The sequence below is a fragment of the Neopelma chrysocephalum genome, unplaced genomic scaffold, assembly GCF_003984885.1.
Source record: "Neopelma chrysocephalum unplaced genomic scaffold, ASM398488v2 Primary Assembly neopelma1_96821, whole genome shotgun sequence".
NCBI lineage: Eukaryota > Metazoa > Chordata > Aves > Passeriformes > Pipridae > Neopelma > Neopelma chrysocephalum.
Genome location: NW_020925465.1, coordinates 1,813,381 through 1,827,528, shown reverse-complemented (window position 1 = coordinate 1,827,528; position 14,148 = coordinate 1,813,381). Strand labels below are relative to the sequence as shown.

Below are 14,148 nucleotides of genomic sequence, written 5' to 3'. Positions count from 1 at the left end.
TGAAGCTGCAGAAACACCACAGCCTAGAAAGGGAGACATCATTGATCTGGAGGATTCCTGTTGTTTTGGCACTGTGGCCACAGTTACGTGCTGCACTCAGGCTCCTGCCCCCACGAAAAGTAAATTTCAGGCATGAAACAGGTCTTTGCCATAGTGATCCACACAAAACTGCCTATCACACTACCTCCTCTTGAGTCCCCTTGCAACCTGCCTAAACTGCTTCTGCTGCTGTGAGATGGCACTCAAAAATCAGATGCGATTTTATATCATTATACTATTCATGTATTTCCCTTTCTCCTCTCTGCTGCTCCCGAAATTGTGAAAGAAAATGTGCGCCTCTCTCTGTGTAAACCACAACCTGCCTCCAGAGGCCCTGTCCATCTGCTGCTCCTTTTGTTCCCTTGGTTGCTATAGCTGAAGCAATTGTAAGTCAGTCCACAGAAAAATAAGAAAAGAAAAATCACATACAGGACTAAACTCAAGACACATTTTTTTAGATGCTGAAGCATTCAAAGGAATAAACACTAACTTGGAAAAATATAAAATCCTAAAGTGACAAAAAAACCCCCAGAGCTGGTAATTGACAGGGTCATCAGAGCTAACTGTGTCTGCTGGTGTGGGAAATGAAAGTAACACAGCTTGTGTGTCCCAAGGATCCTCAGAGGCCAGCCATCAGCCCATTGGACTGATGCATTCCTAGCCACCAGTGACTCCTAATGTCTCTTTTAGGGATGGCAAGCATGATGCTTGTCTGAATTGCACATAAAATCCTAGCAATATTTTGTGTTGCTATCCAGTCCATAAATTCTTTATGCTTATGAGCTGCACATGTTCTTCTTACAAAGACCTTCTGTGTACTGCTAAGGAAGCCTGAACACCATGACTAAAATGAGGGTCAGCAACAGTCAGCTGATGCTTTTCCTGTGCAAAATTAAGGGTTGTCCCCATCTGCATTGAACCCTATAGGGAAGGGAGGAGGGGAATCTTCCTCATTTTGCTGGCTACCTGAGTAAGCCACAGGGAGATGCACTGAAGTCCAGTGTAGATCTGGGAGGCCATGGGTTTCCAGCATGTGGAGCTGCCTTCCACCAGGAGCCTTTCATATGTGGCTCTGGATTTACAAGGAAATCCTTTTTGCCTAGCATAGTAAGTTTATATTCAGCAGCTTGCAAAGGATGACATCTCAGGCTGACTTCTGTATTTCACAAAACGGTCTGTTGCCCTTACCCATTTCTCTGTCACACCTTTGTGTGTCAGATACTAATGACCTGGCTAATCAGATTTGACTACAAACAATTCATCAGTCATGTATTTTATTTAGCATTACATTTATTGTCTTGGGCATGATTTGCCTCCTTTTCACAAGGCTAGTCTGCTCCCCATGTTTGTCCTCCTACTTAGATTTGCTTTTTAGTCAAAGAAAAACTTGTCTTTTAGAGTTCTCACAACTTTATCTACAAAGTAAGCATGGTCTTCCTTGTCTTGTGTTTTTGATAGCACCAGTCTGCAAAAGCACAAAGTCTAACAGAGCTTTGGACTGCTTATGTCTCAGCTTGAGTGAAAAAAGAAGTCATTTCAAGATGTTTTCATGGCCAGAGTCTGTTCTTGTCCTTGCCTTCAGGTTGCTGAGCCTTAAAATGGTGTTTGGCTTTCTGAACAGCAAAAGACAGAAAACGTTGTTTCAACATTCAGCACTGATGAACAGATGCAGTCCAATGGGTCCTTCTCGTTGCATGACAGAACAGAATATTTTCCAGACAAGGATGGGAGTTTGCCAGAAGTGCCTCATTTGCAGAAGCAGCAAAGCTTGTTCTACACTGGGCAGGCATTCATCCATATGTAGCTCTCTTGCTAAGCCCCTTCTAGAGGAGGACCCTAAGGCACGTGGCCAAGGAAAAAGTGCCTGCTGGGGCTGCCCAGGAGATGAGGACTGTGGGAATCTTGCATCTGAATCCATCCCCTGTTAGAGCAAGAGGCATTTAAGAGCTGAAATATTTGCGGAACTTTCCATCTTTGCAGATGTGGTGGTTTACTGAGCCACGTAGCTTTGCATCCTCTAAAGAAACAATTTGGCCTTTGGAGTGGGTTGGTTGTCTTGCCTTTCTAGAGCTGCAGAAGAATTACAGCTTCATCGTGACCTCTGTACTTTAGGTATCTCTAAGATACATTGACACAGGAGGGACCGTATTTTTCTGTTACAAAGATGCTTAAAACCGACCATGAGACTATGTGTACTTTACTCTGTCTCAAGAGATCACTGGTCACCTAGATTTGCCTAAGTAAAAGCTAATTATGGAGCTTGGGGAGTGCTGGAGGCGGTTCCTTCACTATGCGTCATTAGTTTGTGCAGAGGGGTTGAAGATTAGTTGAGAGGATGCCTTCCCTCCCAAGAGAAAACTTGCATAATCCATCATACTGCTTTTCCTGTGCAAAATTTCTGTCTCACTTGGCACTGGCAGCCTTGGCAATGACTTTCCCTCTGCATTGGGCAGGCTCTCGGCTCCCATCTCTCCCTGCAGCAAGGCATCCAAAGCAGCCCTGCAAAGATCCCGGATGAGGCTGGAGATGACTAGACCCCAGAGGTGCTTCTCCATCATTCCCCTGGCAGTTCTTCTGGTTTGTAAATATTCAGCTCAGACAAATCACTTTGCTTCTGGTATTCAAAAATGCTGGAAAAGCTGTGGTCACTAGCAAGTGCAACAGTTGTTCTCTAAATCCTTCCTGTCGTTATCTGGGTCACTTTCTCCCCTTTATATCTCCAGCCTGACTCCAGTTAATCCTCTGCCCTGGATATCTGCTTATTCCTACAGCCACCTTTGACCCACGGAGAGTGACAGAATTAGTTTGGTTTGTTCTGGTGCACATGCTGCAGCATGTGAATGTTTTAGTTTGGTTTTCTTGTCCCTGCTCTCAATCCAAAGCTTACAATGTACGTACACCTGCCTGTGTAGTGCACCACTGCCTGTCAGCAGATCCTCCCTTGTCAGGTCAACGTCTAAATGAAATGTAGCTGCCCTCAGCAACATAATTACCTGAATCACATCACATGGACAGAAAAAGGCAAAGCCTTTCCTGGTTCAGTAGTCACATCATATGGTAATGTGTTACCTCTGTAGCAAGGCACTTGTTACCAGGTGACTGGTAGGAGTCATTAATCCTTGCCCTCTCACAGAGCCACAACACCAGGAGTTGAATCAGCCATCGACTTACTGCAAGACAGTGATCAGAAAAATCCCAGACTGAACAGGTGACTCTCAGAGGTCATGTGTGACTACTTCAGTACTACTTTGGTTAATTTTTGAAGTTCTTTTTTCCCCCACTGTTTTTGTGCCTGAAAACCTGAAGACAAAGAGGGAAATGATCAAGTGATGTGGAGACATTGGCAGTGAGACCTGGAAAATTTAGTTAGCAGAGGCATTGGCCTTTGCATGGGATTTTATTAAAAATATCCAAAGGAATTGTTAGACTTTCAATGGCTTGTATGCTCACTCTGTGACTGCAGCAGGCACTCCTTTCCATTTATGAACCACCCACCTGCCCCCAATCTTCAGCTGATTAACCAAAACTCAGCTTAGATGCACTGAATGGTTGAAGGCTCACAAACCCAGTCATTTTGAGAAACACCGAGGTTGCCTTGGCAACATTCCAGTAAATATCGCTAGACAGCCTTTATATTTCAGTGGTCTCATTAGAAAGCTGGAATAAATGTTGCCATGGTAACATCAACTTTGTAGAGACACCTGAAGTTTGAGTACTTCATCCCAATCCCATTTAGAAAACACCCTCAGGAGGAAGATGGGAATCAGAGGGGAGGGCCCAGAGTTAAGGTGAAAGACTGGGAGAGAGAAATACAAAGGAATAACAAAAGTTGAACAAACATCCACAAACACCTCCTGAGTATTTTGTTGCCCATCAGGATGAAGATGCATCTAGGCCAGTGTTGTCAAGCCAAAGAGGATATAGCTAAGAACTCATAGCTGAACACCTTTGTTGCACGGGCTTTTTCTCCTATGAATATTTTGAGGTGTTTTTCATCTGAGGTTAAACCACATTTTCATCTGATGCCACTGGCTTCTTCTTGAGGTTATGCCTTTCTTGATCCCCTATCTGTCTTGGAGAGGTCTGTGCTCTTTCATTGTGGATAAGCAGTGCAATCTGCTTTTGGTCTTTCCACTGTGTAGCAGCTTCTACACAGGCAGTGCAGTAGCCTGTGTGGGCTGTGTGGTCACACTGCCTTTAACCACCTGCACTCTTCTGTCCCCAGAAGGGCAGTGTGGGGGGAATACGATTTCATCTGTATCTGCTGCTTACAGTAGTCCTGTGCACACTTGCTTTCAAGACAGAAACTTGACATATTGGAGGTTTTAGCCTCTGTCAGATTACACTCCTCTCCTTGCAAACCACTGAGTCAGGAGCAATCACTTGTCATGAGAGCACAGAGTTTAAGAGAACCTTGTACTGGGAGGAGCACAGCAGTCAAAGAGGGACTGTACCACAGCAGCCTGCAAGTGCAGGGATGCCAGCTGTATTTCTCAGGCTGCACAATGCATGGCCAACAAAGTCCTCAAAAAGGTATTCCTTGTGAAAACCTTGTCTCCCCATATGTCAGAGACTAAACAGTTGCTTTCATATGGATGTTAAATGCGAAGGCCTGGATGCAAAAGCCACTGCAGCAAGTACCGAATCTGTGATTTCCTCAAAGGTGAGAGTGGGAAGAAGAAATAAGGGAAAAAATGCCAGTTTCTGCTGCCAGTCAGGGCATCAGAGTAGGTAGCCCTCCCACTCACACAACTGGTGACTGAGAGTGTCCCAAGCCTACATGATTTGTAGGTCTTACTTGCCTTTTCCCCCTACACTTTCCAATTTACACTGCCATTGTGGTGGAAAAGACAGACTTGTTCTTGCCCTGCACATGTGGCATGACTTCTAACTGTTGCCTGGGGCTCTAGGTACTTGCCTTAGGAAAATAGTTTTGCTTTTGTAAGTTGTAGCTTTTGCAAGTTGTAGCTTTTGCACTAGTGCCTGAAGATCAGGACTCCAGTGAACTGTGACAGAGTATAGACTCCAGCACTGCTCTTGAGACTGTTTGCACAAACACCCGCAAATTGCAGGGACTCCGTGTCCCCACACTTCTATGGGATCCTAGAGAGAGTGAAGCTACCGGTTTTGTCCCACTGTTTCAAAGATGCTTCTCATGGAAACCCCAGAATCTGGGTCAGAAGGCTTTCCAGCCTTCTCACATGGCTTTCCAGCACAGTGCTGCTCTCTGACTGCTTGGATAAACTGACATACATGCTTAGTTCCTGTGGGAAAGGATGTTATGTCACCATCCAAAAGCAGTCAGTCCTGCATTAAAATCCTTAATCATCCACACATAACATGTAGGTGGTTTTTATATTCTCCAGGGTAGATACCTTATCCTGAAATAGCCCTCTATGGGTTTTGTGCATACTTGGCAGGTGTTTCAATAAACAGGACTAGACACAAATCATCATTTCAAGCTATTAATTATTCATTGTCTTTTTCAGCATTTGAGATCACAAGGAAAACAGTGGGAGGATGGTTGGGAAAGGTCTCAAATAGGCCAACCCTGAGTGCTTAATAGAGACTCATGCTTAGGCTATTTGCAAGATTGCCTTTGGTTTTTCTTCCTATATTTGCATGCTGCTGTCACAGCACAGCAAGAAATAAGGGGATGTAGGAGTGTTTCAAAACTCAAATGAGCTCTTAAAGCTTGTGATCAAGGATAGAAAAGAGGGGAAAGGTTTTTACTGAGGAGCTGTCTCGTAGGACTTACTCTCAGAGAATACAGAGAAACTGAGAAATACTAGGTTCAAGGCCACTTCAACAGCTTTGGCTTAACTGTTTTATTGCAAGTCCTTGATGCCTCAAATTAGTAACCCAAGATTAAGGAATACATCTGGGCTCAAGATTCATATTCCTACATCTACAGAGTGCAGACTTTTCACCAGCCAGAGAGAAAATTATTTAATTATTGCTAAATGCCCAAGCAGGATGACCACCATAGAAAATCTCAGAAGGAAATCAGCCATTCTTTTGTCGGAGCCACTGCCACTAAATATGGCTTAGGGAACCACGCTGAAAGAAAACAAACTTTGGAATTGCTGCTCACTAAGTGGGCCACCTCCACTCTTTGTGCCGAGTGGGGCAGAAGCCAAATTAAAAATAGCTGCCAGTAAAATTCAGGTAATTAAGGCTCCATCATAAGGTTTCAGGCAAGCATGTGCGAGTAGTATTGGACAGGAAGCCGTGATACCCATGGTGCTTTCCTTCATTGTGATAGCAAATTCACACTTTACATGTTTAACTGGTTTAGTGAGACTGACATTTTGATAATGCCTGGCACGTAGAGGACAGCCAAAATAATAATACGTGGCTCAATCAACCCTGAATTTTGCACTTTTCAAGATTCTCCCATTCTAATGAAGAGGGCAATGTACTTAATTTTTCTTTGCAGAGTTGAACATTGGTCACACTTCTCTGGTCTCATTGAATTGGCCCTTGCAAGATGAGAGAGAAAAAAAAAACTTCCCAGAAAGATATGTGGTTTGGTAGAGTAGGTCTTTTAAGGAGAAACAGAGTAAACATAGCTCACAAAGGCTGTACAGGAAGCTCCCAAATAAATGCAAAGGCATTATTAAGAGAGAAAAAAAGATACTTTAATCTAGAAGGGCTGAAAGAGTCAGTTGAGCGGTCAAGCTTACATTGTTGAAGTTATCTATCCGTAAAAGATTTGTAGGGGATGTATTATAAGGCTTATGGTTTAATCTACTGAATTCTGATACTACATTGGGAATAACATATGAACAGGTGCTTATGTGCACTGCATGTTTTTATTCATTTCCTCAAACCACTTGTCTGTTGATCTGGGTTTGCTGCATAACACTCGGCATAGATCTTTGTACATTTTGTGCTGGGATGAAAGGTGGAGGGGATGACCTAGCTGCTCTAGGGTCAGTTTAAGAAGGAAGAGGTGAATTAGAGCTAGAAAATAAACCCTTGAACTTTCTGGCCTTTCAATTCACCTGCAAAACTAGCCTGGGAAGCTTATGAAACAAAATCATTCAAGAGTAAGGAAATCAGCTGTTAAAAGTCATTCAGGTCTGACAGAGATTTTGTGAAAAAGCCAACAGCATCAGGGCTGTGTCAGACAGGAGGTACACAGGGCTAGGCATTGCCTTCTCACCTTTACTTTACGGTGCAGTATACTGACAGGTAGCCTCCAGCTTTGTCATCTCTCACTCACATAGAGATTCTCCAACAAAGAGGTCATTGCACAACATCTCCTGCGGACTGAATTTGACCATCCTATTATTTGAGGAGCAGATCACCTGGGAACTGAGCAGCCTGGTAAGGGCATCTCCAATGTCAAGAGTGGCTTACATTAAATGTTGTTCTCTTACCAAACACTTCCTCAAAGAAAAAATCAAAAAGCAAACCAACCCAAAATAACAAAAAAACCCCAACTCCTTCAGGGCTGCAGTCTCTGATTTAAGGGAAACTAGTGCAAGCTTAATTTTGAATTCAACATTTTGATAAGTTCCTAGTAGAGAGGACAAAAACAGGTATGCTGCTAACCTAGTATGCTGCTTATAGCTGTAGTGAATGCATCTGAATTCTCAGGGAAAGTATGTGAGGATTTTTTCTCTTGCTTTCCCTGCACAGCAAGGCACAGACACAGTTTTGAGATAAAAAACCCAAACTGAATATTTGTTCTTTGTTATCCTACTAAACTCTTCTGTTGACTTATCTTCCTGCTTTGTAAATATGTCAGGAGCTTTGACACACCATAGCAACAATATCTGAAGTTTAAAAGTGAGATTGTTTGCAAGCATGTGATCAGGTCTGTGATGAACCTGCAATCCCTAGGATGTACAATCATTTTACACACTATTCAGTTGAATCAGAACAGTCCATAATAAATTTTTCCAGATAGAGCATTTGTTTTGGGTTTTCAGCCCAAAATACAGTAAAAGATATTTGTTTGTTTGTTTTTCTTCTGAAAGTGCAAAATGACTCATGTACGGCTGGTGATTTTTTGTATTTTTGTGGCTTCCCATTGGTCACTCACAGTCCCTTTTTCTAGTCATTATGGCCTCTGAAACAGGAGGAAATTTCCAGAAAAGCACCTGAACAATAATTTGGCATTATGTACTTGGGCAACCTGTAATCTGCTGAGTTGATTTTCTGGGTCACTGGCAGCTGGAAGGGTGAACGTGGAGGAGAAAAGTACTACAGGACTTCACCATATGCAGGGAGCAGAGTAGTAGTTTTTTGTTTGCTTTTTTTTTAAGTAAGTCAACAGTGCTGCAACATGTACACACCCCTTCAGATAAGGTCTCCTGCAAACGCCAACAGGAGCAATGAAAACCATCATTCATGATGACAAATGGTTTCTATTTAGCAGGTTCCTTTCACATGGCACCAAAGGAAAACGCTTGCATTTCCTCTGCTGTGGAAAATGTCACACCTCATTTCTTAATTGCTCTAACCTGACCAACTGGCTGGGCTCTTAGACAAAATAAGAAGAGAATTCTTGTTCCAAGTACTCTTGGGTGTCTACCCATGCTTTGTCTGGCAGGGGTTGGCAGTGCCTGACAGTGCCCTGTGGGAATAATCACCAGCCAAACGCCCTTCTGATGCACAGGGAGTGCCTGGAGGGCAGGCTCCTGGCAAGAGTGACCCTCAGAAACTGCATACAGAGGAGATAGCTCAGCATGAAGTTGTCCTCACACATAGAGGACAAGGCAAACTGAGCTGAACGCTGCTGCTAAACAGGGGCTGCAACTGTCCCTCCTTCTGCTCATTTGTTTCCTGGATGTAAGAGGCCTGTGATGGACATAGCTGTGAATTAATGTAATTTTGGGGAAAATCTGAACCGTACAGTACTTCATTTGCATTTGTCTACCACAGCTGTGACAAGCAGAGAATATGTTCTTCACAGCTCTGAGTATGATGCCTGGCTTTGATTGCTAAAACCCACAGATATCCTATGTAGGCAAATAAATGCAGGTAGAAGCAGAAAACCTAATCCAAAGTAGTCATGCTTTGAAATTTTCTTTGAATGGATGTAAGAAGAAGAGGTGAGATTTTAAATAGTCACTTGTCACTACTGTTTGGAAAACCTCAGTGACAAGCAGCCAAAACCTCCAAGCAGTCTTTACTCTCTGTGTAGCAAAGTGAAATTAGATTGTCACCAATGCTGTCCTCAGCAGGCTGGCTGCAGAAAATGAATTTAGGATTCCTTACATTGTAATACAGTATGTGTAGGAAACAGACTTACAGAGGCATGTCATGGAACCTGTCCCAGATCAAAGTGTATTAGACGTGATGCCAGGCCTTGGCATGTGTAAGGCATGAGTTTCTCTGAGTATCAGTATGAGTGTTCGGGTAACCTGAAACACTCCCACGAGACACTCTTTCTTATTTCCATGCAAAAATAAAACAGGACACTTGTTTTTGTCTTCTCCATACTGTTTTCTCCTGCAGAGAAAACAGAACAGGGTCCACGGTCTCATGTCCATAGCAGTGAGTACTTGCAAAGCATCTCAGTGAGTCTAACAATACTGTAGTATGCCTTGGCACACCGCACTCCCCCGACTATGGAGTGCTTATTTGCTCCCCAGTGTATGAAGAGCACTCAGCCTGGGACCTTGCCTAACACCCTGCTCTTTTACGAGACACACAAGTCCTCAGAAAGTGCAGCTTTTCACTTTGTTAGTGCGTACACCTTTGCCAAGGTGATGCTGTGATGCTGTTTATCCTATTCCTATATCTTATTCCTATTCCCCCTAGTGAAGAACTGTGCACCAGCTGCTTTGTCTGGTGCCAGGCAGGGCAGCTGAGGAGACAGAGTTTACTCACCCCCTCCCCACCATCTGAGTGAACAGTGAGTTTTCCACTTGGTTTGCCTCATGGTGTCACAGGTAATGGAGGTTACCTCTCCTTTGTAGCTTGCCTGCTGCTCTTTACATCACTGTGGCTACAACAAGCCTCCTTTTGAGCAGACATTTACCTTAGCAGCTGGGGCACACACATGCTGCACTCTGTCCAGCCAGCAATGGAGGCTCAGGCTCACAAGTACAATGCTTGTTGCTGGCATATTCCTGCATTGATTCCTGATGTAGGCACCCATGGGATCAGTATTTTGTGCATTTTCAGGCTGGCTGGTTTAGGCGTTTGTTGATGGCACCTTTTTACTACAGGGACTCCACTGCCAAGTGATTTTCTGTGTCTTCACAGAAGAGACAGGAACCTTTTTACATCAACCAAGATTAACACTTCAGGTGACTCTGGATGTTTTTTGAAACACCATGAGTGCAGTTTGCAAGACCATGAGCCTAGGACAGGCCATTAATTCTCTGAACTGATTAACATCTAGCTTCTGTACTGTGTGCAGAGATGTAAGGAAGAAAAGCTTTTTTTCTGATAGGAATGAACATTTAGAATACTACTTTTCTATTGTGGACAATCAAAAGAGAAGACTGGAACTAAATTTTTTGTAATGGAAATTGATATAATGTAGATAAAGTACTTTAAAAATGCCAATTTCCTGAATTTCCCATTCATATGTAAAAATGAAACCCAACTGAAAAATGGTTTTATATAACTCCTCATGACTGACTGACTTTAAATACATACAGTCACAATCATAAGGCTAGAGAGTCCCTTTTATCATCCCCAACCTTCAAAATGCTGAAAGAAAATACCATCAGAAAAAGAAGGGCTGAAGCAAGATCTTTGGAGCTGAGACACCTCAGCTAAACTCAGAATTGCTTCCTGAAATTTATTTGAAATTAGCTGCAGGAAATCTCTGCTCTTTCATTCGTGTAGAGGACTTTGAGAATGTTGATCTCCTCCTTCTTCCAGTTCAATGAAGTTGGTAACATTTCAAAACAGAAAGCTGCTTAGCCTGTCTGAGTGGCTGCTGCCTGCCTGCAGGAGCACCAAAACTGACTGGACCTGCCACTTGTATAGCATGAGCTGAGGGGATCATACTTTCAGGATCCTGCTTGCCTCTACAGGGAGAGCACCTGGTGTACTACACATTTTCAGAAAGATTGTGAGAGATTTAAAAGCTTTGAGCATTTGAGGCCTCTGTCAAATTGCTTTGCAACTGCACAAATGTTTCCACATCTCTCTCTCTGTCATTCCCTGCATGACAGTGACAGTGTATCAGAAACCAGACCATAATATAGTTTATGGAAAATGTCGGATGAAGAAAGGTGCACGTGTGTGTTCACATGTTTGCTGTATTGACAGGGGAAAGGTGGTCAAATTTTTCTCCTGGCTTGTTTTTACCATGTAGATGAAAGAAATCCTGTCTATATATATCATGATTTATCATAGAGAATCCCCTTCATGATGAAAAAAAGGATTTGGATTATTGTGTTAAAATTTTCCATGGGTCAAATCTCCAATTCTATAAAAGCATGTTGTAGTCAAGACAATTAGAGGTCTGTGCCTCCAGGTTTTGCTTTTATGTATTTTTAAGCTCATCTCAGGCGGACTCTTTAAACTGTAATGCATGGTAAAAATATGATGGCAGAAAAGGCCAATGCCATTATAATGTCTAATGAAAAAGTGTAAGTGCAGTGATGGTAGCTTTGAATGCTGCACATGGTCTTGAGTTATCACAAACCACATAGCTCTGAGAAGAATGTATCATTAATAATTTGTAGTAACACACGGCTTCTAATTGATTGAATTCTTTTTTCTGTTAAAACAAATGGGAAAAAAATACATAATTAATCTCCTTGCAGCTCATGTTGTGTCAGAGATGGCTGCACTTTTAGGAGGATATTCACTCCTCCAAAGTGTCAAAGCATGTACTCCTGTAAGGAGGATGCTTAGCCCAAGACAGACTGCTTTCATCTCTGATAGCCTGATTAAGAGGAAAAGCGTGTCTCCTAGATGAGAGATCAGATTTGTTATGCTGAATGGGTGCCAAAGAGAAGAGGACAGCAGGTAACTTACCACGTCAATTATCTGCAGCAAAGAAAGCTGGAGCTCAACTACCAGCGGCTGGGAGTCGTTCACTACCGGTCGTTCCAGGCGATTGTAGTTCCTCAGCAGTTCTCTGTACAAGCGTCTCTGGCCTTCACCCTGCTGAGAGACTACAGGAAAACAAAGAAAGTGTCTGTCATTCAGGCTGGTCACACTGTCACAAGGGTTTGCCTGTTTTGTTGAAAAACCTCTCTTAATAGCCTTGTAATTTGAAAGCAGTTCCTAAAAATATGCCCCGAATTCTGCACATGGATGTGACATATGCTTTGCTGCATATATGAATGATGAACTCTTAAAAAAATTAACTACTAACACTCTAACTCATCACTAACATTCAGAAACTACTGAAAAAATTTGGGGCAGTGAGTGAATATCCCCTTTCCTTGGAATCCCTCCTGCTGATGGTCAGTAAAATTGTGGCTCCAAAACCACCAGATAATATTTTGCTTTTACTTGCTTGTTCTTATTTCCTAGAGACTGGCTGTTGCAAGCCAGCACTGGTATTACTTAGACACACTGTGCATTTACCCAGCAGGTGTAACAGGTATTCTTATTTCTTGGAGCTGATGTATCAGGCCTTTTTTGATGCTCAAGAAACAGTAACAAGCCTCCTTCAAATCCCTTTCAGTTTTGTGTAGCAGTTTTTCCAGGCTTTGGAAAGCAGTCTTTCCCTTGGCTATTTTCCTTCTGATGGCAGCACACTTTGTTAACATCTAAGGAGGTGGGGATATGAAGGCTAGAGTATTTGATAGCTGTGTACAGTGACACTGAATTTCTGGTCCTACACACTTAACTCAGTTTCCACTGGGAACAGACTCAACACAGAAGCTGTCATACAAACACCCGAGCATGTTAAAGACTAGCAGAATTGCAGTCTATGCTTAAATTCCAAGATGCTCTTGTTCCCCAACTGGAACTCTTGTTCCAGAGTGGGTGTGGAGAGTACCCATATAACCTGCATGACCAGGTTTCCTTCCACAATGGCCGTAGATGGTGAAGGTTTGGATGTCTTCCCTTAGGAAGCCAAGCAGTTTGCTGCAACACACTGCTTGGGACCCTGGTTCCCCCAAAACTGTGTAGGTGTTGGTGCTATGGCTGGTAGCAGCCTGAGCTCTACCTAAGAGCTGTACATAACAGAATGAGGGGCGTGGACTGCAGGTTCCCTGCGGTCAAACCAGTCTTGTCAGCATGAATGTTTCTTCTCTGAATTATACAAATTCAATCCCTGGCAGAGAATCTGCACTCTAAATCATTATTATTTTGGACTGAAGCATTTTTTATCCACTGCAGCTCCTGGTCTCTGCGTGTGACTTTTTTTAACTCTTGAACAAAGCTCTGCACATTGAGAACAGGACTTCTCTAACAGAGGTTACGATGATTATCTTCTTGATGATGCAAAAAACCCATAACAATCAGTTCTGCCTTTCCCAGACTCTTACTGTGCTCACCAAACCTTGTGAGACTGAAACAAGCTGCCCTCCAACACAGCAGCCATGCCTTTTAAAGCTAGTAATAAATTCAATTTAAAAACACTTCATAAGTCTCTTTAACTTGTGTTCTCTTCAGTTTTCCTAATACTCAAGGAAGCTTTGTGGCAATGTTCGGTAAACAAGGAAGAAGAGGATTTTTGTTTACTTTGGTAAGTTACACCAACACATCAACTTCCTGAGCCCTCTCTCCTCTTTTGTAATTTACTACATGATCATGGGCATCCAGAGGAGCAGATGCTGTAAGCACTGTCTCAAGAAGCCTTGCTGGATCATCAGTATTGTGTGCTATGTTTTCACCGATGGCAAAGACAAGCTCTGAGCACAGTATCTCTCCTTCAGCATCTTAAGTAAGCTTCCCTCCTTACTTAAATAGTGACTTAATTACTCTGTTATTGCCTTAATACTTTCCTCAGCAGGCCTGGACTCCACTATAAGAGCTGTCGGTGGAAAGGAAACCCATGAAAATGACTGCACATGGTTCTTGGAAAAGAGGCTCTGTGTTTGGAGCAAATTTGATGTCCTTTCACTCACATACCCACCCATGTTCCTGTGCTTTAGGGAAGAAATGCCTTCCTGAACTATTGCTCTCATCTTCAGTACTTACATAAAATGTGCCTTTAACCTTCCTTTT

At 42.9% G+C, this 14,148-nt stretch overlaps 1 protein-coding gene across 2 annotated transcripts in view; it reads right to left on the bottom strand.

Annotated features, from left to right (window-relative positions):
* LOC113960633 (neuronal acetylcholine receptor subunit alpha-7-like) overlaps nt 1-14,148 on the bottom strand; it is a 56,681-nt gene that overhangs the window by 27,141 nt on the left and 15,392 nt on the right. For both annotated transcript variants that reach the window (XM_027670293.1, XM_027670292.1), the window contains exon 2: nt 11,998-12,137. In XM_027670293.1, coding sequence (XP_027526094.1) covers nt 11,998-12,137 — 140 coding nt within the window. The remainder of the gene's footprint in view (nt 1-11,997; nt 12,138-14,148) is intronic.